We start from the raw sequence: 26,551 nt of genomic DNA on the forward strand, positions 1-26,551 counted from the left end.
CACACAAAAGCATAAAAAGGGACTTGAAAAGCAGCTTTTCCAAAGTGACTGTGAAAAGGAGAGACTAGATACAACCCAGGTATCTCTAATTTAAAATGGATTCTCGGGCTCCCCCGGAAGATGGCGGCGTAGGAGGACGCTGGGCTCACCGCGCGTCCTGCTGATCACTTAGATTCCACCTACACCTGCCTAAATAACCCAGAAAACCACCAGAGGATTAGCAGAACGGAGTCGCCGGAGCCAAGCGCAGACGAGAGGCCCACGGAAGAGGGTAGGAAGGGCGGCAAGGCGATGCGCGCTCCACGGACTGGCGGGAGGGAGCCGGGCAGAGGGGCGGCTTGCCGGCCAAGCAGAGCCCCCGAGTCTGGCTTGCAAAAAGCGGAGGGGCCTGACGGACTGTGTTCCGACAGCAAGCGCGACTTAGAGTCTGGGAGGTCATAAGTTAACAGCTCTGCTCAGAAAGCGGGAAGGCTGGAGGACAAAGGGAAGGAGAGCTGCTGAGCCCCCGGACGACAGAGCTCAGTTTGGTGGGGAACAAAGGCGCTCGCCAGCGCCATCTCCCCCGCCCATCCCCCAGCCAAAATCCCAAAGAGAACCAGTTCCTGCCAGGGAACTTGCTCGCTCTGCGCGCAAACACCCAACTCTGCGCTTCTGCGGAGCCAAACCTCCGGCAGCGGATCTGACTCCCTCCTGCTGCCACAGGGCCCCTCCTGAAGTGGATCACTTAAGGAGAAGCAAGCTAAGCCTGCCCCTCCTGCCCCTGTGCACCTTGCCTACCCACCCCAGCTAAGACGCCAGATCCCCAGCATCACAAGCCTGGCAGTGTGCAAGTAGCCCAGACAGGCCACCCCACCCCACAGTGAATCCCGCCCCTAGGAGAGGGGAACAGAAGGCACGTACCAGTCTGACTGTGGACACAGCGGTGGGCTGGGGGCAGAAATCAGGTCTGACTGCGGCTCTGCCCACCAACTCCAGTTATACACCACAGCACAGGGAAAGTGCTCTGCAGGTCCTCACCACGCCAGGGACTATCCAAAATGACCAAGCGGAAGAATTCCCCTCAGAAGAATCTCCAGGAAATAACAACAGCTAATGAGCTGATCAAAAAGGATTTAAATAATATAACAGAAAGTGAATTTAGAATAATAGTCATAAAATTAATCGCTGGGCTTGAAAACAGTATAGCTGACAGCAGAGAATCTCTTGCTACAGAGATCAAGGGACTAAGGAACAGTCACGAGGAGCTGAAAAACGCTTTAAACGAAATGCATAACAAAATGGAAACCACCACGGCTCGGATTGAAGAGGCAGAGGAGAGAATAGGTGAACTAGAAGATAAAGTTATGGAAAAAGAGGAAGCTGAGAAAAAGAGAGATAAAAAAATCCAGGAGTATGAGGGGAAAATTAGAGAACTAAGTGATACACTAAAAAGAAATAATATACGCATAATTGGTATCCCAGAGGAGGAAGAGAGAGGGAAAGGTGCTGAAGGGGTACTTGAAGAAATCATAGCTGAGAACTTCCCTGAACTGGGGAAGGAAAAAGGCACTGAAATCCAAGAGGCACAGAGAACTCCCTTCAGACGTAACTTGAATCGATCTTCTGCACGACATATCATAGTGAAACTGGCAAAATACAAGGATAAAGAGAAAATTCTGAAAGCAGCAAGGGGTAAACGTGCCCTCACATATAAAGGGAGACCTATAAGACTCGTGACTGATCTCTCTTTTGAAACTTGGCAGGCCAGAAAGAATTGGCACGAGATTTTCAGTGTGCTAGACAGAAAAAATATGCAGCCGAGAATCCTTTATCCAGCAAGTCTGTCATTTAGAATAGAAGGAGAGATAAAGGTCTTCCCAAACAAACAAAAACTGAAGGAATTTGTCACCACTAAACCAGCCCTACCAGAGATCCTAAGGGGGACCCTGTGAGACAAAGTACCAGAGACATCACTACAAGCATAAAACATACAGAAATCACAATGACTCTAAACCCATATCTTTCTATAATAACACTGAATGTAAATGGATTAAATGCGCCAACCAAAAGACATAGGGTATCAGAATGGATAAAAAAACAAGACCCATCTATTTGCTGTCTACAAGAGACTCATTTTAGACCTGAGGACACCTTTAGATTGAGAGTGAGGGGATGGAGATCTATTTATCATGCTACTGGAAGCCAAAAGAAAGCTGGAGTAGCCATCCTTATATCAGACAAACTAGACTTTAAATTAAAGGCTGTAACAAGAGATGAAGAAGGACATTATATAATAGTCACAGGGTCTATCCATCAGGAAGAGCTAACAATTATAAATGTCTATGCGCCGAATACCGGAGCGCCCAAATATATAAAACAATTACTCATAAACATAAGCAACCTTATTGAGAAGAATGTGGTAATTGCAGGGGACTTTAACACCCCACTTACAGAAATGGATAGATCATCTAGACACATGGTCAATAAAGAAACAAGGGCCCTGAATGAGACATTGGATCAGATGGACTTGACAGATATATTTAGAACTCTGCATCCCAAAGCAACAGAATATACTTTCTTCTCGAGTGCACATGGAACATTCTCCAAGATAGATCATATACTGGGTCACAAAACAGCCCTTCATAAGTTTACAAGAATTGAAATCATACCATGCATACTTTCAGACCACAACGCTATGAAGCTTGAAATCAACCACAGAAAAAAGTCTGGAAAACCTCCAAAAGCATGGAGGTTAAAGAACACCCTACTAACGAATGAGTGGGTCAACCAGGCAATTAGAGAAGAAATTAAAAAATATATGGAAACAAACGAAAATGAAAATACAACAATCCAAACGCTTTGGGACGCAGCAAAGGCAGTCCTGAGAGGAAAATACATTGCAATCCAGGCCTATCTCAAGAAACAAGAAAAATCCCAAATACAAAATCTAACAGCACACCTAAAGGAAATAGAAGCAGAACAGCAAAGGCAGCCTAAACCCAGCAGAAGAAGAGAAATAATAAAGATCAGAGCAGAAATAAACAATATAGAATCTAAAAAAACTGTAGAGCAGATCAATGAAACCAAGAGTTGGTTTTTTGAAAAAATAAACAAAATTGACAAACTTCTAGCCAGGCTTCTCAAAAAGAAAAGGGAGATGACCCAAATAGATAAAATCATGAATGAAAATGGAATTATTACAACCAATCCCTCAGAGATACAAATAATTATCAGGGAATACTATGAAAAATTATATGCCAACAAATTGGACAACCTGGAAGAAATGGACAAATTCCTGAACACCCACACTCTTCCAAAACCCAATCAGGAGGAAATAGAAAGCTTGAACAGACCCCCATAACCAGCGAAGAAACTGAATCGGTTATCAAAAATCTCCCAACAAATAAGAGTCCAGGACCAGATGGCTTCCCAGGGGAGTTCTACCAGACGTTTAAAGCAGAGATAATACCTATCCTTCTCAAGCTATTCCAAGAAATAGAAAGGGAAGGAAAACTTCCAGACTCATTCTATGAAGCCAGTATTACTTTGATTCCTAAACCAGACAGAGACCCAGTAAAAAAAGAGAACTACAGGCCAATATCCCTGATGAATATGGATGCCAAAATTCTCAATAAGATACTAGCAAATCGAATTCAACGGCATATAAAAAGAATTATTCACCATGATCAAGTGGGATTCATTCCTGGGATGCAGGGCTGGTTCAACATTCGCAAATCAATCAACGTGATACATCACATTAACAAAAAAAAAGAGAAGAACCATATGATCCTGTCAATCGATGCAGAAAAGGCCTTTGACAAAATCCAGCACCCTTTCTTAATAAAAACACTTGAGAAAGTCGGGATAGAAGGAACATACTTAAAGATCATAAAAGCCATTTATGAAAAGCCCACAGCTAACATCATCCTCAACGGGGAAAAACTGAGAGCTTTTTCCCTGAGATCAGGAACACGACAGGGATGCCCCCTCTCACCGCTGTTGTTTAACATAGTGCTGGAAGTTCTAGCATCAGCAATCAGACAACAAAAGGAAATCAAAGGCGTCAAAATTGGCAAAGATGAAGTCAAGCTTTCGCTCTTTGCAGATGACATGATATTATACATGGAAAATCCGATAGACTCCACCAAAAGTCTGCTAGAACTGATACATGAATTCAGCAAAGTTGCAGGATACAAAATCAATGTACAGAAATCAGTTGCATTCTTATACACTAACAATGAAGCAACAGAAAGACAAATAAAGAAACTGATCCCATTCACAATTGCACCAAGAGGCATAAAATACCTAGGAATAAATCTAACCAAAGATGTAAAGGATCTGTATGCTGAAAACTATAGAAAGCTTATGAAGGTAATTGAAGAAGATTTAAAGAAGTGGAAAGACATTCCCTGCTCATGGATTGGAAGAATAAATATTATCAAAATGTCAATACTACCCAAAGCTATCTACACATTCAATGCAATCCCAATCAAAATTGCACCAGCATTCTTCTCGAAACTAGAACAAGCAATCCTAAAATTCATATGGAACCACAAAAGGCCCCGAATAGCCAAAGTAATTTTGAAGAAGAAGACCAAAGCAGGAGGCATCACAATCCCAGACTTTAGCCTCTACTACAAAGCTGTCATCATCAAGACAGCATGGTATTGGCACAAAAACAGACACATAGACCAATGGAATAGAATAGAAACCCCAGAACTAGACCCACAAACGTATGGCCAACTCATCTTTGACAAAGCAGGAAAGAACATCCAATGGAAAAAAGACAGTCTCTTTAACAAATGGTGCTGGGAGAACTGGACAGCAACATGCAGAAGGTTGAAACTAGACCACTTTCTCACACCATTCACAAAAATAAACTCAAAATGGATAAAGGACCTGAATGTGAGACAGGAAACCATCAAAACCTTAGAGGAGAAAGCAGGAAAAGACCTCTCTGACCTCAGCCGTAGCAATCTCTTACTCGACACATCCCCAAAGGCAAGGGAATTAAAAGCAAAAGTGAATTCCTGGGACCTTATGAAGATAAAAAGCTTCTGCACAGCAAAGGAAACAACCAACAAAACTAAAAGGCAACCAACGGAATGGGAAAAGATATTTGCAAATGACATATTGGACAAAGGGCTAGTATCCAAAATCTATAAAGAGCTCACCAAACTCCACACCCGAAAAGCAAATAACCCAGTGAAGAAATGGGCAGAAAACATGAATAGACACTTCTCTAAAGAAGACATCCGGATGGCCAACAGGCACATGAAAAGATGTTCAGCGTCGCTCCTTATCAGGGAAATACAAATCAAAACCACACTCAGATATCACCTCACGCCAGTCAGAGTGGCCAAAATGAACAAATCAGGAGACTATAGATGCTGGAGAGGATGTGGAGAAACGGGAACCCTCTTGCACTGTTGGTGGGAATGCAAATTGGTGCAGCCGCTCTGGAAAGCAGCGTGGAGGTTCCTCAGAAAATTAAAAATAGACCTACCCTATGACCCAGCAATAGCACTGCTAGGAATTTATCCAAGGGACACAGGAGTACTGATGCATAGGGGCACTTGTACCCCAATGTTCATAGCAGCACTCTCAACAATAGCCAAATTATGGAAAGAGCCTAAATGTCCATCAACTGATGAATGGATAAAGAAATTGTGGTTTATATACACAATGGAGTACTACGTGGCAATGAGAAAAAATGAAATATGGCCTTTTGTAGCAACGTGGATGGAACTGGAGAGTGTGATGCTAAGTGAAATAAGCCATACAGAGAAAGACAGATACCATATGGTTTCACTCTTATGTGGATCCTGAGAAACTTAAGAGAAACCCATGGGGGAGGGGAACAAAAAAAAAAAAAAAAAAGAGGTTAGAGTGGGAGAGAGCCAAAGCATAAGAGACTGTTGATAACTGAGAACAAACTAAGGGTTGATGGGGGGTGGGAGGGAGGAGAGGGTGGGTGACGGGTACTGAGGAGGGCACCTTTTGGGATGAGCACTGGGTGTTGTATGGAAACCAATTTGACAATAAATTTCATATATAAATAAAAAAAATAAATAAAAATAAAATGGATTCTCTTCTCTACATCTCTAAACTGCTGTATCTTTACCTCAGGTAGTAACATCAAGTCCAGTATCATTAAAAAAAAGTAGGAAAAATGAAATCAAGCCCATTCCAGAGTTTTGTTTTACTAACGTATTTTTCATTAATTAAAAGTACAGTTTCTCAGCTCTCCATTCTAATGAATGTAAGGCATTCTTGTCAACAAGCAGCCCCCACGGGGCAATAAAACTTCCATAGGGTAGGTCAACTATTAATCAAACTTCCCACAGCCTTGAGGAAGCAGACTCCCATCAAACTGACAAAAATCAAAACTCAAACTACAGTACTCAGAAATAGGTCATAAAAATTACAAAGGATGTCTTAAAAGAAAAAAAATTGCCTCTAATTTATGTCAACTGTGCTTTGGAGGGCTAAACAAGGTGACACAGAAAACTGTCACCACACAATTAAATTCAGCAGGCATTTATTGCAACAGCCTCTGCTGTGTAGGAGATCTCCAATACGTTCAAGGCCAGCTGAAGAAAATACTAATGTGGTAGATAACCGAATGGATCTGGGAGGTGGAGAGGATGGACAGGAACTTCAGGAGTACAGCTGATCATGCAGGATTCCTTCTGTCAAGGTAACTGACCTAAGTCTGGGCTTTCCTCACAAGTATAGCTCGAGTCCTGCAAGCAAAACTTCCCCTGACAACCTAGCACATTCCCCTAGCTGCTAGTACCACTTTGGGGAATCATTCGTTCACTTGGCATCTGCTTTTTATCACCATTACCTTTAGACAGTTCTCTCTTCATGAGCAGCTTATCCCTCCTTAGCACCCTATACAAATAGGAGGCATATAATAAATGTTTGATAATGATAATGAAGATCTCATTCCAGATTTTCAAATCTTTTTTCCTCTGATTTTAGTAAGGTATAACTGGCATAGAACACTATGATATTAAGAGATAAAACATGATTTGATATATATATATATATATATTATAAAATGATTACCACAACATTAGTTAACAACCATCACTTTGTGATGAGAACTTATAAGACCTACTTCCTTAGCAACTCAGATTTTTTGAATCTTAAAATGATTCTGGAACGTGCTATGCTTAATCTAGGGACTTCTGGCAATTCTAGGTGGTGAATTCTGGCACCAAGAGGCTCTGGTTCTCCAATTAGTTACAGAAAGGCTCAGAAAGGTTTCTTTCCTCAAACTCCATGCCTCGTATTTCATCATTTGTAGTCAACACAAAGAGTATCAACAATGAAAGTATTTCTGGGTGAAATAATGATTATCTTGGATGTGCTAAAACACACTCCAGTGAAAAAAGATGGAAAACTGTTCAAGCTGACTGATGGACACACAGGCGGCCAGTTTATTATTATACCAATAGAGTAACTAGTACCAAAGTAGCCCTCCAGAAACAACAAAACCCTGGCCAAAATTTATGCAACAACTATAGTCAGACACTTGTGAATGGGCAGCACAGGACTGTGATCCTGACTGAAGAAAAACAAAGTTTTCTGATAGAAGTCACTTTTCAGACTACCATGTAGGACGGGAGAACCCAAACATAGTTTGGCACTCTCAGTACATTGAGGAAAAAAAGATTAAAGTTCAGGAAACTATAAGTGACCATTTGTGGAGGAGTATCAGAGGCCGAAGATACAGAGAAAGAGCTCTAGAAACCTTCCAGGTTCCCCTGGAGTCTGCATGAATACTAAGCTGTGTGCACATATATGGTGAGACCCCACAATGCCCGCCAAAGAATAACTGGCAGGGTTTTAAGCTGTAAAGTTCATACAGGGCTGGGAGACATTCCAGTTCTGACCACCCAGGGAGAATACACCTTGTTTAGGACCAGATCATTCAATAGAGAGCTCAGAAGGGCTCAGCTAGCCTACAGTAAAGGTTGAACCCACCCTAAAATCATACAAACAGACTTCAAACAGTTCAAGGCGATCTGAAATTCAACAGCCACTCAAAACACAAAATCTCAACATTCCTTAAGGAAAAGAAAACTCAGACACTCGATAATGTTGCACAGTTTCCATCATCTGATCTAAAATCAACAGACATGTGATACGACCCAGCAATTCTACTCCCAGGTATTTATTTACTCGGGAGATATAAAGCTATAACTGCAGGGTAAACTGGGAATGGAAACTAAAAAGAAGCAGACAAGGTTCACAATTTCACTTTTCATTGTTTTTTGTTTTTTTTGTTTTTAAGCATGATGGGATTGTACATGAGGGATCAGCTATTAGGTATGAGGGAGGACAGGAGAGTTGAGAGATAAGCTTTATATGGTATTATGTTTGACTTGAGCTTCTAAACGAGGTGATAGTTTTGATAAGTAAAACACATAGTCAGGGAGGCGCACCAAGAAAATAGCGAATGAACAGACATTGCATAGGAATTGGGATTTCAGTGGACTAAAGGGAGGTGTGGCCAACAGGGGAGTAGTTTTCAGTACCCAGAATTTATACAGTTACATCGCCATCAATGTTGTAAGTGTTCATGCAGTTATGATGTAAGCTAACACATAAAATATATAAAGTTCAATACATATGTACATTTACAGAATATATACATACTGAAATCAAATGACACATGTAATATTTTGAGAAGATCAAGGGGAATAAAAAATATTAGAATAACTAACATACTTTTCAAGTTTATAAAATTAATTTAGAACAAGGTACACTGTTAGAAAGAATAATTCTACAAAACTTTAAGGGAAAAAAGTAGATAAAGTTTATTTTCCAGAAAACACTAAAATTTTATTAGTAAAATGTTGGGGGAAACTTTCACATCTGTAATCCAGACCTTTTCTCCTCTAAATGTGATATAATTTCAGTAAAATTTCTGTCCCTTAAATGTTACAGGATTTTTGAAAGAGCAGGTCATGTTTAAATTAGAAAATGCGAACCTCGGGGCACCTGGATGGCTCGGTCAGTTAAGCATCCGACCCTGGCTCAGGTCCTGAGCTCAGAGTTCATGAGTTCGAGCCCCACATGGGTCTCTGTGCTGACAGCTTGGAGCCTGGAACCCCCTTCGAATTCTGTGTCTCCCTCTGTCTCTCTGCCCCTCCCCCGCTCACGCTCTCAAAAATAAACTTAAAAAAAATTTTTTTTAAAAGAAAGAAAATGAGAACTTTAAAGAGCTATTCCCTACTTGCTTCCCACCTGACACTACTTCTTTAAGTCAGCGGGTAAAAAGTCTGAAATCTAATAAACTATGTTGGGGGTGAGGAAAAGGAAACCAGAGGTTGAGTTTTAATAGTTGTTTTGGAGGTTTTTTCCGGTGAAGATAATCTGTATATCTTTAATATAATTAAATTTACTGAATTTTAGAATATATATATATATATATATATTTTTTTTTTTTTTTTTTTTTTTTTTAAAATAAAACTTTGTCCTCAGGAAGGCTGGTCTCTGACAAAAAAGGCTGACAGAGTGGAAAGACAGAATAAAAGAAAAAAATCTCTACTCTCAACAAAGTATACATTATGATGACATATTTAAATGATTTTCATTATGATAAAATTAAATATGATTCACAGCTTTAAGATCCACTAAACTCATATTTAAACATAAACAAATGAACACATTCATTCCAGCGAAACATAAGTTATTTCTGATTTCTCCCTGGCACAGTTTCTTCCATTGCTTTCAGTGCCAGTTCCAAGACATGGAAGAAAAAGCCAAGATGACCTTTAGTGGACAAGTCCATCCACTGGTCTGTATAGCTCACGTGAAAGGACATTTTAATACAGAATGAAATGTACAAAGGCACAAAAGATATAAGAGGTGAAACTTATCAAAGAAATAAATGACCTCTGAAGATAAAGAGTCATTTGATAAGGATGCCACCACTGTTGAAAGTGGACTCCCAACATCGACAGAAAGGATGCTGGACACACTAGGTGGAAACTACAAAAGATGATGGGGATATCTGACCTGCTCTCAGCTGCAGCATAATGGAAAAAGACATGCAGTCTAAGGTTAAGATGCTGTCACACAATACAGAGAAGCGGAGATACTCTAGAAAAACTCATGTGATGAACTCATAAAATTTACAGAAGAGAAACAAGGGGTAACAGTGTTTCTATAACCGAACAGAATACAACTAACTACTGGCCTCAATTACACTGCCTCTATTCTTAAGAACTATTACATATAAACCACTCCAGATCTTTTGTCCTATTTTTGACTCCCTACTCCTCAAATAAACCCCAAACTAACAGGTGACTAGGTGGGCATAAATAAGGTTGAGGCAGTAAAGTATTGGTCGTTACGAGTAATACACTATTGGGGCACCTGGGTGGCTCAGTCGGTCCAGCATCTGACTTCATTTTTGGCTCAGGTCATAATCTCATGCATTTGTAGATTCGAGCCCCACATTGGGCTCCACACTGACAGTGCAGAGCCTGCTTGGGTTTATCTCTGCCCTCCCCCAACAGTGTCAATAAATAAACTAAAAAAAAAAAAAAAAAGTAATACACTATAAGCTAAACACTTAGGTCTGAATCATGGCCATGCCACTTACTAGTGACTATCGACTGGTCAGTTACTTAGCCTCTCTGTGCTGCGGTAATTGTACCTAACTACCTCAACAGGGTTGTTACAAGGATTAAATTAGTTAGAAAAAGTGCTTCGAATACTGTCTTGACAGAGCTTACAATGGCACAGATGGCGATGATGATACACTGTCAAAACTAAACATTTTTTTTAAACTCTCCTCAAATCCATGTATGAATCACTTTCCAAGTTTTAAAAACATGAACTCCTATATTCCTCCAAACAAACTGAAGAAACAAATATTCTTATTCCCATTTTATAAATAGGTTCTACAGAAAATCTAAGAAACTAACCAGGGTACAGTAGCCTGGCACTAAAATATACAAGGAGATTCTAATTTGCTCTGCAAAACTGTTTCCCTATAAGATATTTTGTTGGATTTTATATAGCAATTACTAGAAGTTAAACTGGGAAACAAGTACATTATCAAGTCAAATATTAAAAAACTAAAAATCACTTAACATATACATATAAAATATGATTTACACATTAAATCACTTTTTATATATTTATTCGGACAGAATCGCTTAAAATATTAGAAACACAGTAAAAATTTGGTGAAGGAAAAAGTATTTAAAAATAGTATTAACAGCAGCAGCTGTCCTTTATTAATTTTCCCACAAACTAGGCAGTTACGTGAGCACTTAATACACATGATCTCATGTAATCCTATGAAATAATCACTACGGTTGTCTCACTGTACAGATGAGGAAACTCCGGTTTGGAAGGTATTAAGTAATTTGACAGAAGTTACACAGCTGAAAAGAGAAGGAGTGGACGCCCAATGCCAGGTCTACAGGACGCCAAAACCTCGCCCTTTGACTAAGGCAATGCACTCCTCATGCCACTAGGGCAGGACACACTTTCCCGAGCCACAGAGTGAAACCCATGATAGTCAAGACAGTGGAAGAAACCCCACACTTTTAAAACACACAATGTATTTTATTTAGTCCTCTAGTCTATATACTGTCAAATGCAGCAAAGTTCACGCACTATCAGAACTACTACTTAGTTAAGGGGCGTCCTCTACAGTCTTAAAATCAGAAGGTAAGCAACTCTTTTTAAATTCTCTGCAACACCAAAAGTGAGTCTCAAAACACTATTCCAAATCACTCTAAACATATGAAATCGTGGTGGTGACTTGAAATAATGGAAATGGGGGCGCCTGGATGGCGCAGTCGGTTAGACGTCCGACTTCAGCCAGGTCACGATCTTGCGGTCCATGAGTTCGAGCCCCGCGTCGGGCTCTGGGCTGATGGCTCAGAGCCTGGAGCCTGTTTCCGATTCTGCGTCTCCCTCTCTCTCTGACCCTCCCCCGTTCATGCTCTGTCTCTCCCTGTCCCAAAAATAAATAAACGTTGAAAAAAAAAAAAAAAAAAAAGGAAATAATGGAATGGTATTTTTCATTGTGTCGACAGATGTTATCTCCCTACCCTGCCCATCTATACTAGTATAAATCAAGTAATTATAGGAGCATGTCTACATCAAGCAAGAAAATGGGTTTAAATGTGCTAGTTCAAAATGAACAAGTAAATGAAATTAAAGACACTAATTACAACAGTTCTTCAAAAGGCTCACAAAATTATCACTTAGAATGAAAAAGTAAGTTTTATATTACCCATAAAACTGCATTTAAAATTTCTAAATACATCCTATCAAAATATCCATAACACATTAAACAGTAGTACAATTTATATACCGAAAGAGTTTTTGCATTAAAATTTTTTATTGAAAAAATCAAATTAAATTCCATTATTTAAAGAATTTCTGTACTTTACAAAAGATTTCCAAAAGTCAACTTACACCTCAACTAATACTATAGTACAAAAATAGGTGGCTTATGGAATCAGAAAACATAGATAGTTCCTTAAAATCTATGCTAAAGGGATCTGAGTTACATTCTACATGGCCTACATTTCCCTTTCCCAAAGTGTATTCTCAAGAATTTTAACCAGTATGGAACAACTTTCATAACACAATTTTTAAATAAAATTTTGCATTGTTTATACATTTTTCAAATACATTGACACTTTTAAACCATAATGAATATACTGTATGTAAATCAAAAATCTTGGAAAATTCAAAAGCTGAAGAAGCTGAAAACTCACCAAAGTTCTACCATTTAGGAGCAATTACTATACACATATATTGCTCTAGCTTTTATAAAGATAATTTTTGTTTTGTTTTGCAAAGTTGCAGTCACATTACATGTATAATTTTATGTGACTCGTTTCTCTACTCAGCATAATATGATCAGATTCTCAAGTTTATAAATGTTTTGAAATATTACATTTAATGATTATATATTATTTGAGAAGAATGTACCACAGTTAACTTCCATACCAAAATTCTCTATTATCACACTTTTGTGTAGATCTACTATCAGAAGCTTATAAGAACACATTTTACTATTCCTCTACTGGCAGAGCAGTAATTTTTAAAAAACCAAAAACTATCTTTACATATTAAAACTGTATGTTTCTAAAAGATTTGTTTTTAATGTTTTGAGTTACTAGTGTTTAGTTTGAGCTACTAATTAACACAAGCTTCTTTTGTGTTTGTTATATTTCCTCTTATTACTTTTACCCATTTATCTTTTGAAATCTTTGGGTTTCTTAGCAATATAAGATATAAGATAAGATATATTTTATACATATAAGATGTATTTTATACAAAAATATAAGATATATTTTATACATAAAATTACATAAAATATAATATTTTATGAAAATATAAAGATAGAAAGCCTCGGCCCTATTTACTGAAAAAACTTCCTCCAGTTTGTTACTTTTAACGCTGTTCTTTTTTCCTGTTAATTTTGAGAAATTTAAACTTTCATATATTAAAATGTATTTTCTGTCTAATTTCTTATATACCTAATAAATTCTGGCCATCTCCTACCATCTAGAAGTGTGGTAAGTATTCACTTATATATTCATCCAGCTTTAATGATTTGATCTTTTGCTTTAAAATTAGGATGTTCTTTTATTTCAAAAGTTCTTTCAATAAAATGTTCTTTTATTTCAAAAGTAAAGCAAAAATTTTAAGGAAAAAAAATGCAAAACATACACAACAACATAGCTTAAAGATCAAGTTCTAACCAAGAGGTAACCCCTGCTTGGGGTACACTTTTTTTCTCTGCATGTATAAAACACTACAGGAGTGTCAGTAACTTATATTGACATTTCATTTCTTTCCCTCCTGATGTTTTAGCTCCCCCCTAACAAGGCCTGGAGAATGCTAGACTATATTAGTAGTGATCCTGAATGTCCAAAAAGAGATACAGTACATTCACCCAAGATTCCCAAGTAACTAATTACTTAGTTACAGAATTCTTTATTCAAGTAATGATAGTTAGAGGAGACCTGGCAATTTTTGACATACTATTTTTAAAATACTGACTTGGCTTTATTTTATTCACTTCAGACAATGCAAAACTGGGATGTTTTTTATGAATATAAAGTATGCAAGTCAATTGTTAAAAGAATGAAAGACAACAAACTTACTTGGGATACACTGGTTCATAAAGGTACTTGTCCCCTCTTGTAGATGTAATATGAAAAAACAAGATGTAGCCATATGCAGTCTGAAAGATAAATTTTATTTGCCATGAATTAAAGGGTAAGGCTATGACTAAAACCTTATATTTCATTTTTATATATTCTTACTTTGAAAACACTTCACTCTTGGGAACCCTCTTCTGAAGAGCTATAGTCTAACTATCCAATTAAAACAAAAAGACTTTAATACAACCCATCTTGTTTAACGTAACCCATGAAGAGTTTTTATAATATTTCATAGATGTCACTGAAATCAACAGTTCATACTATGTCGTAGACATTAATACTCTAAAATTAAATTATACTATTCAATAGCAGATGATTATTTTGCAAAATATACAGACCTTTTTGAACTCAGCAACATGGCAACTAATTTTTCTAATTTTTAAAGCAACAATGTCACCAAATAACAACAGTAGAAAATCCTTCACTCAACTCAAAGTTTACACAACATAACTGCAAAATGACATATTTACCTATTTCAAAATCAATCGACTGGCTTCTGATTTGCTATAAAATATACCAAGACACAGAAGAAAAACAGAGCAAATCTTCAGTTTCCAAATTTGAAGATCAGTTAATTTTTCTAAGTTAACAAAACGGTATTAAAATATAAATTGTATTAAAACATTGTCTGATTATGGCACACATCTGTGAATTGTGAAGCTCAAACAACCACTACACATTTAAGTGTACAAAAATACTGTTTCTAACCAAATATTTTCAGGCCTGAGTAAAGTGGCAACTGCTTGGACCCAACTACTACATGCTAATACTGAACTTTTTTTTTTATGTTTTTATTTATTTTTGAAGGAGAGACAGCAAGAGAGAGACACAGCATGAGTGGGGGAGGAGCAGAGAGAGAGGGAGACACAGAATCCGAAGCGGGCTCCAGGCTCTGAGCCATTAGCACAGAGCCCAGTGCGAGGCTCGAACTCACGAACGGTGAGATCATGACCTGAGCTGAAGTTGGATGCTTAACTGACTGACTCAGCCACCCAGGTGCCCCAATATTGAACTCTTTATCATTTTAGAAGCAGGTGGGCTTTTACCCAAAGTAGAACAAAGAAAACTGAAAAAAAAAATTATCCAAGTTTTCAAATTTTTTTCCAGTACTTGCTTCTGTTCTTCACTTAAAGGAACAGCAGAGGAAAAACAATTTCTTCAGCAATGTGTTCTGTTTTATTTTTAAGCTATGAACTTTCCTATTTCATAATACATACCAAAACTCTAGAGTTCAATATATTGGGACACAAAAGAAAAGAGGCTGAGATCATCCTAGTTCCTCATGGGCAATTTTACATTCTTCAAATGTGCAGAATATGGGATCAAAGGAAAACAGATTCAAATCAAACTACATCAGACATCATAACCCCCACACAGATCAGTAATTCTTTAAAATTTGTAAGCTCTACTACTACCTTATATGGACTAGAAAAGTAAAATAATTTGGGTCTAGCACGGAGATGAATAACATGCAAATGCTGTCTGGAGTATCAGTCACTCAAGGTCAGAAGTTCAACATTTCAGAATATCAAATGCTAATAATATACCTGGAATTTTAACAAGTGCTTAGGAGACTATAATGCCAGGGAAAAATATAGCATCATTTGCAACAGCATTTAGAAAATTTTATACATGTGATATACTAGATGAAATTATAAATGGCTTGATTTACTCTTCTAGTATTCTGTATCAATCTTACCAAGTATCTATAGCTTCGCATGTATATTAAATGCTATATAGTTCCAGATCTCACTGACCTTTTCTTTAACAGTCTTCCTTTGAACAAGTTCTGCCTTTGAACAATCTAAAAAGTTCTGGTAATAAATGATCATCCTTAAAAAGTAGCATCTTCATTGTAAACTATACCCAATCTATTATTATGCAGTATTATGATGGCCTTTCTCTTCCCACCTTCAAAATACTGCCAATGAGCATACAACTGCTTAATCTATAGGCAACAGTCCCAATATCTACTTACAGTACGGATACACATTCTCTTAAACTCTCACACACGCACACGTTTCTTTCTTTCTCTCTCTCTCTCTCACACACACACACACACACACACACACGATGCACGAACTAATTTTTTCTAAGAAAATGAAAAGACAAAGAAACTCGGACTTCTCTTTCCTGGTATCATCCCATATCTTTTTTTTTTCTTCTTTCTCCAAGGCACACTACTGGATTCTGTGGTTGTCATTACAGAGGCCAAACAATTTTTGTAGACAACGTGAATGGCAAGTCCTCAAGTCTCTTTCTTTAGTATACCCAGGAATAAGGGTCACAGATACATAAGAATAAAGGCTATCAAGAGGATAAAAGAAAGAAGTCACTACTTAAGTGGAGAATGGAACAGACTTGTCTCTAATAACGCCACTTAAAAGAACTGGAAACAATTTCAAAGGATATTAACAATGCATCAAAAATTCAGTCAGTATGAACCTTCAGTCAGAGAAGTATCATCTTCTTTTTTCAATTGCAAACTGTAAATGGAGATTTGAAAAGCTCTGCAAACAATCTCAGATAATTCCACAGTTTAAGAGAAGAGTGTGAAATCTGGAGGTGGCAGTGTGGTTGATGCCATCACCATTATTAATTGCTTGTTTGTATTTTGCTTTGTCTGTCATTGCTTTGTTGGGCATTTGGGAAATTTTCCCCTTGCTATTTACAATTAAAAATATTTTAAAAATTATTTTATGACTGCATGACATAAATAAAAGTAATTTTATATTTTAAATCCAACTGCATCATGATACAAATCAACTGTTAGATACAACTAATGCTTCACCTGCAGGAAGCAATTCCAATACCTTCCTCTACTATCCAATGCCTCTACTGGACATGAATTCACCACATGCTTCAGAATTCAAGTCATTGTGCAATTCTTCCTTAGGACACACCACTTTTATCATGAAGAATAGGACAGATTCATGCATCTAGCTCCAATGATGCATCACAAAGATTTCTATGATAATTAAGAGATAAGGATTTGATGATTTTAGAGATGTATCTTCTATCCCAACATCTGTCATGTTAGGCTTCAAATAAGGCTGAACTAACAGAGTAGCACTTTTCAATTCTTTACATCGGTTTGTAAACATTGTTTACTGTTTTTAGATTAATTATACATGTTCAAATACATAAAATTAATCACCCAAATCCTACCACAAAGAATAATTACCTAACATTTCTGTATAATCTTTCAGACTCTATACATTCAGATACATGAATCTATTTAAATGGGAAATGACTAAAAACAGCTATATAGATCAATCACACACACTCAAAAATCGGTGACGACTCTTTTGACATGAAGTCATCAAAAATTATCCCTAATACATACTTACTACCACGCTTTTATAACAGAGCACTAATTAAAAAAAAAAAAAGTCTTCTGCTTCCAACCAGGATGGTTTAAACTAAAGCCAATTTATGCTCTCATCTGAAAACAAAACAAAAACCTGGACAAAATAGAAGAATGGTTTTTGAAACACCAACATGAAGCAATGAAGGCCAGGGATCCCTGAGAGATGAAAAACTGATAGGAGTCCTGTAATTGCCCCAGCATACTCCCTTGGGAAAGTTTCCAGGGCACAGCAGTGAGAAGAGAACTAAGGCAGAGCCTGGCAGACTCCCTGACTTGAGGAATGAAGCTGAGAGCCCAAGAGGAACAAGGCAAACAATGTATACAGAAGAGTACCAGACAGGAGAGAGCTGTGCACAGACAAAATCCAAGAGTACCACACACGTGCACGTGAGGAAACTACTCGAGGTAGGAGAGAACACAACCAAAAGGATTAGTCAGTAAAGAAAATGTGTATGGTGCTCAAACAGTCCTGAGAACAGTGCCTGTCCCACAGACTGAAGAACTCCTAATTCACAGGGAAGAACATAATTCACAGACCGAAGAACTCATAATTCACAGGGAATTGACTAGAACACTCAGGGATGTGGTCCTCAGGTATTCCTGTGGCAATCCTAGAAAGGTATTCCCTTAGTAGTAGGGGATAATTACCTTTAGATTGAGCACTGTTCAAAACCCGCATTACGAAGCATAAAATAAGACACGGACATATACTGTCTCCAAGTAATCAATACTTCATCCCAGACCAAAACTTGATTTATAGGACCACAAAAATATCCAGCACATAACAAAGTAAAAAATCAAAGTCTGACGACCAATCAAAGATTACCACATATGCAGATCAGCAGAAAAACAAGAGACACAATGAGAAGAAAAAACAACCAATCAAGAATGATCCAGAATTCAATTAAATGTGAGAATCAGTAGAGGGGCATCAAAACAGTTATAACTATATTCCACATGTTCAAAAGGCTAGGGAATATAGAAACCATATTTGAGAGATAAAAAATAAAACATGAGACTAAAAATATACTGGATATGAATATAGAAACCATATGTGAGAGATAAAAACTAAAATATGAGGCTAAAAATATATTGGATATGACTAACTTGCAAGAAAAATTCACTGATCATAAAAGCATAGCAGTAAAGATTATCCAAATGAAACACAAACAAACCCAAAATAAAACTGAAAGAGCACTGGTGAACTGTGGGACAACTTCAAGTGGCCTAATCTACAAGTAAACAGAGTCCCCAAGGGTACGGATAGAAGTCAGAAAAAGCAGTTGCATTTATTTAATCCAAATTTTATTTGTTTCAGTTACACTTCTTCAAAAAGTAACTCCATTTTCAACAAGAACAAGACCAATCTATGTTGTGGTTTTACCATATGCAAAAATCAAATATGCACAACAGATGTTCCTTGACCTCAGTAGAATTAAATTAGAAATTTGTAACAGATTTCTGGAAAACTCTCTAACATTTGAAACTAAATAATTCATAGATCAAAGACATAAAAAGGAAACTTAAAAAATACAGTATACTAAAATTTATGGGATGTTGCCATAACAGTACTTAAGGCGAAATTTTAGAGCTTTAAAAAGCTGTATTAGAAAAAAAGAAAAATCACAAATCAATGACATCAGCCTTTGCCTAAACTAGAAACAGATGAGCAAATGAAATTCAACTTAAAAAAAAAAAAGAAATAATAGAGATCAGAGTGGAAATCAATGAAATAGAAAACAAAAATAAAGTCAATGAAACCAAATTTGGTGTTTTTTAAAAATAAGATCATTAGGGGTGCCTGGGTGGCTCAGTCAGTTAAGCGTCTGACTCTTGATTTTGTCTCAGGTCATGATCTCACAGTCATGGGACTGAGCCCCACTTTGGGCTCTCTGCTGACAGCGCAGAACCTGCTTAAACATTCTCTCCACCCGCCCCCGACTTGCTCTCTTTCAAAAGAAATAAACATTAAGAAAAAATAAGATCATTAACACTTATACACCTCTAGTCATATTGGTCATGGGGGAAAAAAAAGATAACCACTATCAGAAATGAGACAGGTGACATCACTACAGATTCTAGAGATATTAAAATAATGATGGAGTACAATGAAAAACTGTAACAAAAAATTTACAACTGTATGTCTATTTTATCAAATAGACAACTTCCTAGAAAGACACAAACTGCCAATACAAGCACCTTGCATAAGCCTACTATGTATTCAAGAAACTTAAATTTTAACTAAAATCCTTTCTAGGCTCAGATGGTATCACTGGTGAATTCTACCAAATATTTAAGAAATAATAATTCAACACAAAATCTTCTAGGAAACCAAAGAGGGACACTTCTCATCTCATTTTATGAGGCCAGCATTACCCTCGTCCCAAAACTAAAGACATTATAAGAAAATAATCTAGTGACCAGCACCTCTTATTAACATAGATGTAAAACTTCTAAACAAAATTTTAGCACATTAAATCTAGCAATATATTATCAGGAAAATACATCGTAAGTAAATGAGGTTTATTCAGAAATGCAAGGTTGATCTAACATTGAAAAAAATCATCAAATGTATTTTACCATATTAATAAACCAAAAAAGAAAAATAACAGTCTCAAATGCAGAAAAAGCATTAAACATCCTACAAAGCATCCTGATTAAAAACTGTCAGAAAATTAGCGAGAAAGGGAAAACTTCCACAACTTGATAAAGGAGATCTGCAAAATACCTATAATATCATTCTTAATAGTGAAAGACTGAATGTTTTTCTTCTGTTCAACACTGTAATGTACAATCTAATCAGTAAAATCAGGCAAGCAAAAGAAATAAAAGGTATCTAAATTAGAAAGGAAAAGGGAAAACTGTCCTTTGACATCATCATCTATGTAGAAAAATCTGATGGAATGTACCAAAAATGAACCAGAGTAAGTTGAACATGACTGGACTACACAAGATCAATATACAAAAATCAACTGCATTTCTATATATGTAAAGAACCAGAAAATTAACATGTTTTCTCAATAGGATCAAAAATATGAAATACTCAAGAAAAAAATCTTCCAAAGATGTGAAACAGCTGTACACTGATAACAAAACACTGAAGTTCAAAATATCTAAATAAATGAAGAGATTTATCTTGTGTGTAGGTCAAAAGATTCACTAGTGCTATGACGAGAACTCTCTCCAAATGGGTCCACAGATTCAATGCAACCTCAATCAAAATCTCAGCAGGCACTTTCATCAAAACTGACAAGGTTATTCTAAAATTCATATGGAAATAGAAGGTCCTACAATGGTGAAAGCAACTTTGAAAACAAAGAACAAAGTTGGAAAATTAACACTGACTTCAAAAATTACTACAAACCTGAAGTAATCAAAATGATGCTGAATTAATATAAGGGCAGGCAAATAAACACATCACAGGATAGGAGCAAATACAGACAAAAACACAGATATATGTGGGCAACTTATTTTTGAAAAAGATGCAAAGAAAGGTAGTATAGAAGCAAGAACCTTTTCAACAAACTGCAAAAATTCAACTTGGATCCATATGTTGCACCATGTACAAAAATTAACTCAAAATACATCACAGACTTAAATCTAAAACCTAAATAATAAAACCTCTAGAAGAAGATATAAAAACAAGATATGAAGCATAAAATACAAAACTGATAAACTGGACTTCATCAAAATTAAGTACTTCATTCAAAAAACACTGTTATGAGAGAAATTCTTTATACAGTATATACGTACTACAGGATGTGTACCCAAAATGCATTAAGAACTCTAGGACTCTGACAATAAAAAAGCAAAGAACCAAATCAATAAAATGAGCAAATGATCTGAATACACACTTTACCAAAGAAGACCTACAAGGCCAATAAAAAGATGGTCAATATCATTTTTCATTAGAGAGATACAAATTAAACTTATAATGCACATCCGTGAGAATGGCTACAACTAAAAAATCATACCATACCATAGATTGGCAAAGGGGAATGAGAACTCTCATACATGCTGCTGGCAAGAACATAAAACGATACAACTTCAAAAAAAGTGTGACATTTCCTTAGAAAGTTAAACATTCACCTACTTCATTATTTAGCCGTTCCACTCGAGTACTGACCCAAGATAAAAGGAAATACATGCCCATAAAGGTATTTGTACATAGATGAATGTTCCTAAGAGCGTTGCCTGTAATAGTCAAAAACTGAAAACAACTCAAATGCCCATCAAGAGATGAACGGTTAGTCAAACCAATGTGGCTTTTCTAGAGAGACAGAAAGCAAATCAGGGGTTGAAGGAAGGTGGATCACAGCATTAGGAGGGAATTACAAAAAGGTACAAGGAACTTGTAGGAATGATGATCTGTTCACTATCTTAATTTAGTGGTGGTTTCAAAATTTATCAAATTGTACACTTCAAACGCGCATTTACTCTAGGTAAACTGTACCTCAATAAAGCTATCTAGGAAAAAGAAATGAAAGTGATGGTTGGATTTGTAGCAGAAACTTTTGCTCTCTGGAAAAGCTTCCACCATCACATAAAAAGCTTCATGTAGCCTCCTGGAGAATAAGAGATCACAAAGGGAATCGAGGTGGACATTTCCAGTCCAGACAGGGACAGAAAGCATTTGGACCATTAGGCACCAGAGAGCAGCCAGGTAAGTGCTGTGGTAGCCTATCAGTGACCGCAGGGGAAACCAGTAGAACTTCTTGACTAAATACAGAGCAAGTCACAGAACACAAGTAAATAAATGGTGGTTTTAAAGCACTAAGGTCTGAGATAATGATTCAATAAATACTACATAAGAATAATAATCCAAACAAAAATAGTGTGGTTTAAGGAAAGGTTAAGAATATCAAGTTATGGAGGTGAGAGCAAATTTCAAAGATATCCAGGAGAGCTGCACCACAATCACTTCCAAACCAGAGTCTGGTCACACCAGCATGAAAGGAAAAAATGAGGTAAGTAGGTACTACGTGCAGGCCTGTGCTCCTCGGCAATATGCTCTATCTCAGAATACTGTGCTTTCAGCTGTTATTTGGGTACTCAATATATTAACATGGTGGAAGGGAAAAAGAAATCAAAATAAAACAAGGAATTCTAAGTTAAATTATTTTTCTCTTATTCACAAATAAGCAGATTCTAACTCATGTTACACTAACATAAATACATACTACATACTAACATACACGCTATACATCCATTGAGCTGGGTATGAAGGGGAATAATACTGCAAGTAACAGTGGAAACCAGTTTGGAACGGCAGGCTGGGGCCAGATCACAGTAGATCCTGAGTACTAGGCTAAACAGTTTGGAACACATTTTGAATGCAACGGGAAGCCACTGAAAGGTTTGAAAATAATATAAAAGCCTTGATTTGGAAGTAGCTATACATAATTAGAATGCACTTTAAGTGGAGAAAAAAGAATAGCTAGAAGTTTTAAGCTCTAGGCAATCTAGACAAGATATAAAAAGACCTGTACTAAGGTCATGGCAATGAGAATAAAGAGAAAATCATGGCAGCAAACTAAAGACAGGACTCAGCACCATCTTGGTGACTGGATGGGAATGCAGACTCACAGGACTCCAGTGTTTTTTCTTATTTTAAGTTGCAATAGAAATATTTACACATATGCTTAAATACACTGGTGCTCCTATCTGTCAGAGTCCCAAAGATGAGACAGTACTTAAAATTGATTTCAATGCTCCCTACACCTGGCCATCTATTAATAGCCTAAAACTGAGGAAAATCTGAGGGATAATTATGGCCAGGTACCATGTCAACAAAAATGGTATTCTACTTTTGAGAGAGAAAATACTCTCCCAAAAATCACCATAGAGCAATTCTTAAAATGGTGAAGGGTTTTCTTTCCCACAGCCCATTGAAAAAGCCAGTGAGATTTCTTTTCAAGGTACCAGTTGATAAGGAGGTGACTATGGTAGAGATGATGATACAGAAATAGAATGTTGTATTAACTGATGAGTGAGAGCACACGATGACAAAACTTGAGTAGTGAAGATCAGGCAGTAAGAAAAATACACAGGGTGGCTGCTTTGGCCCTGACTTAATTTGCAGAAAGAGAATTATGTTGTATTGCTCTAGACCATACAATTGCATATCTTTCCCTACACATTCTATCAATGACATTTTATAAAAGTAAGTTTCAAAGTATCTCCTAGATTCAGCTTCATTCCACAATAGCTAGTAGGATTAAACAATCATGCTAATAGTGAAAGGCAGTAAACCAAAATTATTAAGACTCTAGAACTCTAGAACCAGGCCTCATGGCTTAGAATTCCATTACCAGAAATATGATCTTAGATATAGGATGTACCTCTGTAATCTTGGGCAGGTTACTTCATCTCTCCTAGTTTGTTCAGATTTATGATGGGAAAAAATATTATCTACCTTTAGTGCACTGTGATGAAGAATTGATTTTAAGGACATAAAACACAACAGTGCATAGCCCACACTAGATATCCCCAAAATTTGCTACCCTAATAACTCTGAATCTTCAATAGTTAATTTATAATCAATGCATGTCATGTAAGAAGCTAATGAAATGTATAATGCATTCAAGGAAAAGGACCATCAAAATTACTAAAGCTTCAGAATCCAAAGTCTGGTTACCTAGAAAGTTCACTTACTCAATACCCATTGTATGACAGTATACAATTCCTTAACATTATTTTTAAGTTTATTTTGAGAGACAGAGAGAGAGAGAACACGTGTGTATAAGTAGGGGAGGGGCAGAGAGAGAGACAGAGAGAGAGACAAAGAGAAAATCCCAAGCAGGCTCCATGATGTCAGCAAGGAGCCCAAAGCGGAACTTGATTCCACGAACTGTGATATCATGACCTGAGCTAAAATCAAGAGTTGGATACTCAACCAACTGAACCACCCAGGCACCTCTTAATATTACTTTTAAATGCACCTTGATAGATTATCTTTTAGTACATATGGTTATTTGCAAAAAGTGAATGCCTTCCTGAACAGATCACAAAAGTATCAGTGGCCTTTCTCAACTAGCACCATATGACTAATGGTTCTCTCCATGTATTTCAGTCTACACTACAATGTCAGAAATGAAAATTAAAAATAACCTCTTTTGCAGGCAGAGGCAATCAAAAAATTGGACAACAGGTAGATATGGTTTAAGTTAGCTTCCGGAGGCGCCTGAGTGGCTCAGGTAGTTAAACGTCCAACTCTTGGTTTCAGCTCATGTCATTATCTCCGAGATCATGAGTTTGAGCCCCACATCAGGCTCCGTGTTGATGGCAAGGAGCCTGCTTGGGATCCTCTCCAAGCTCCCACCCCTCCCTACTCGTGCTCTCTCTCAAAATAAATAAATAAGAACTTTAAAAAGGTAGCTTTCGGATTCTGTTAAAATGGAAAGACTGGGCCCACATTCCTAATCTCTCCTTCTCTTCTCAGAAGACAATTGCCAAAACGTGTGCTGGATGAGTGTGGAGAATGTCTGAGTCATCAAGATCTCTTGAATTCTCATGGGATAGAATATGTGGTAAGGGACCAAGCAAAGGGAAAGTTTTGCTTTGCCACTCCTTGAGGCACTGGGCCAACATCCAGGATTTCAAAGTTCTCTAAGTAACTTAAAAAGCAGAACCCCCTCCAAAAAAGGCTGAATGAATGTGACTGCTCCTGGAAATAGACACTGACGGGCTGTCCATGCAACTCTGACTTCAGTAGGCTTACAGTAGTGGCTGCAGTGGTGAATCGAACGGCTCCCACACCTCCTGGTCTGGAGAAGCTTTTAGCTTAGGGCCCTTCCACTCAGAGAAACCTCCTGAGAGTAGAGGAGACTCATCCTAAGCCTCAACAGAGCACAAGAGCTTATAAGCTTGTCTGCCTCTGCCAACTGCCATTTTAGCGACCATCTATCTGCTGGTCTGCATTCTTAGAGACCCACATGAAAGCCTCACCTCTGTGGGTGACTAATGAAACACAACAAAAGTACCATTTCTACTGGAGGCTCAGTAACAAATGAAACAGCTAAAATATATGGATCCTACTGATGCGCCACACAGATGAGAGACAAGAATGCAAGCAAATTATAATAAAAAAAAATTAAGGACTTTCAGGAGATACCATTAGAACATAAAGAACAAATAATAAAGAATAACCTTTATGGAAGCTAAACCTTTTATTCCAGAAGATCAAATGGAAACAATTCCATGACACAAAACATAAAGAGATAAAAATCATTATTGAAAGATAAGAGACTTGAAGAACAAACTCAAATTTATTCTTTAGAAAGTAATAGAAGAAAACTTCCCTAGCTGTAGAAATACTAGAGCTAAGATTCGGGTTTAATATGGGGGTGGGCAGGGGGGAGAGAGAGAGATGGTTTAATGAAAAAGGATCTATATCTACAGGTAACAAGCAGAAACAACTGAATTTCAATCATAAAGAGAAAAATCATACAGAGAAAAAGATCAGTTGCCTACAAAGGAGAGAGAATAGATTAGCATTAGACTTCTCACCAGTGACACTAGAAACCAGAAGGCCCTGGAACAGTATTACATGGCTAGAAAAAAAAGAATCCCAAATCTAAGAATACTACACCTAGCCATCCTTTACTATGGCTCAGAATAGAATGTTCAGATATTTACTTCGTTTAATATGTGAATGCCTACCATGTCCCGAAAATGCTTTCGGCACTGGAGCTAGAGTGAAGAGAACAAGCAAACAGACATGGAATATTCTAGGTTTGAAAACTGGACAAACACAGGCAACCTGCAGAAACAGAACTGCAAAGGGCCAATTCATACATGAAAAGATGATGAACTTCACTATCAAGGAAACAAGTGAAACCAACAAGGACATTTTTCATCAATCTAATTTAGACATAAATGCAGGAAAACAAAAATCTTATGAACACTTATGAGGAACTCTGGAACTGATACAATTTTGGTGAAAAATAATTTGGCAACATTTATTAAAAAGAATAAAGCT

At 37.2% G+C, this 26,551-nt stretch overlaps 1 protein-coding gene across 6 annotated transcripts in view; it reads right to left on the bottom strand.

Moving 5' to 3' along the window:
- The window catches only part of RIC1 (RIC1 partner of RAB6A GEF complex), a 169,254-nt gene that overhangs the window by 88,207 nt on the left and 54,496 nt on the right, over nucleotides 1-26,551 (bottom strand). For 5 of the 6 annotated variants that reach the window (XR_015243406.1, XR_015243405.1, XM_086684870.1 and 2 more), the window contains one exon: nucleotides 14,142-14,221. The exons of the other annotated variant lie outside the window; for it this stretch is intronic. Coding sequence is in view for 3 of the 5 variants with exons in the window: in XM_086684870.1 (XP_086540996.1) it covers nucleotides 14,142-14,221 (80 nt within the window). In the remaining 2 variants the exon portion in view is untranslated. The remainder of the gene's footprint in view (nucleotides 1-14,141; nucleotides 14,222-26,551) is intronic. 6 annotated transcript variants of the gene reach the window in all.

This window comes from Puma concolor, chromosome D4 (genome assembly GCF_028749965.1).
Source record: "Puma concolor isolate L17-30 chromosome D4, mPumCon1.1.hap2, whole genome shotgun sequence".
Taxonomy (NCBI): Eukaryota; Metazoa; Chordata; class Mammalia; order Carnivora; family Felidae; genus Puma; species Puma concolor.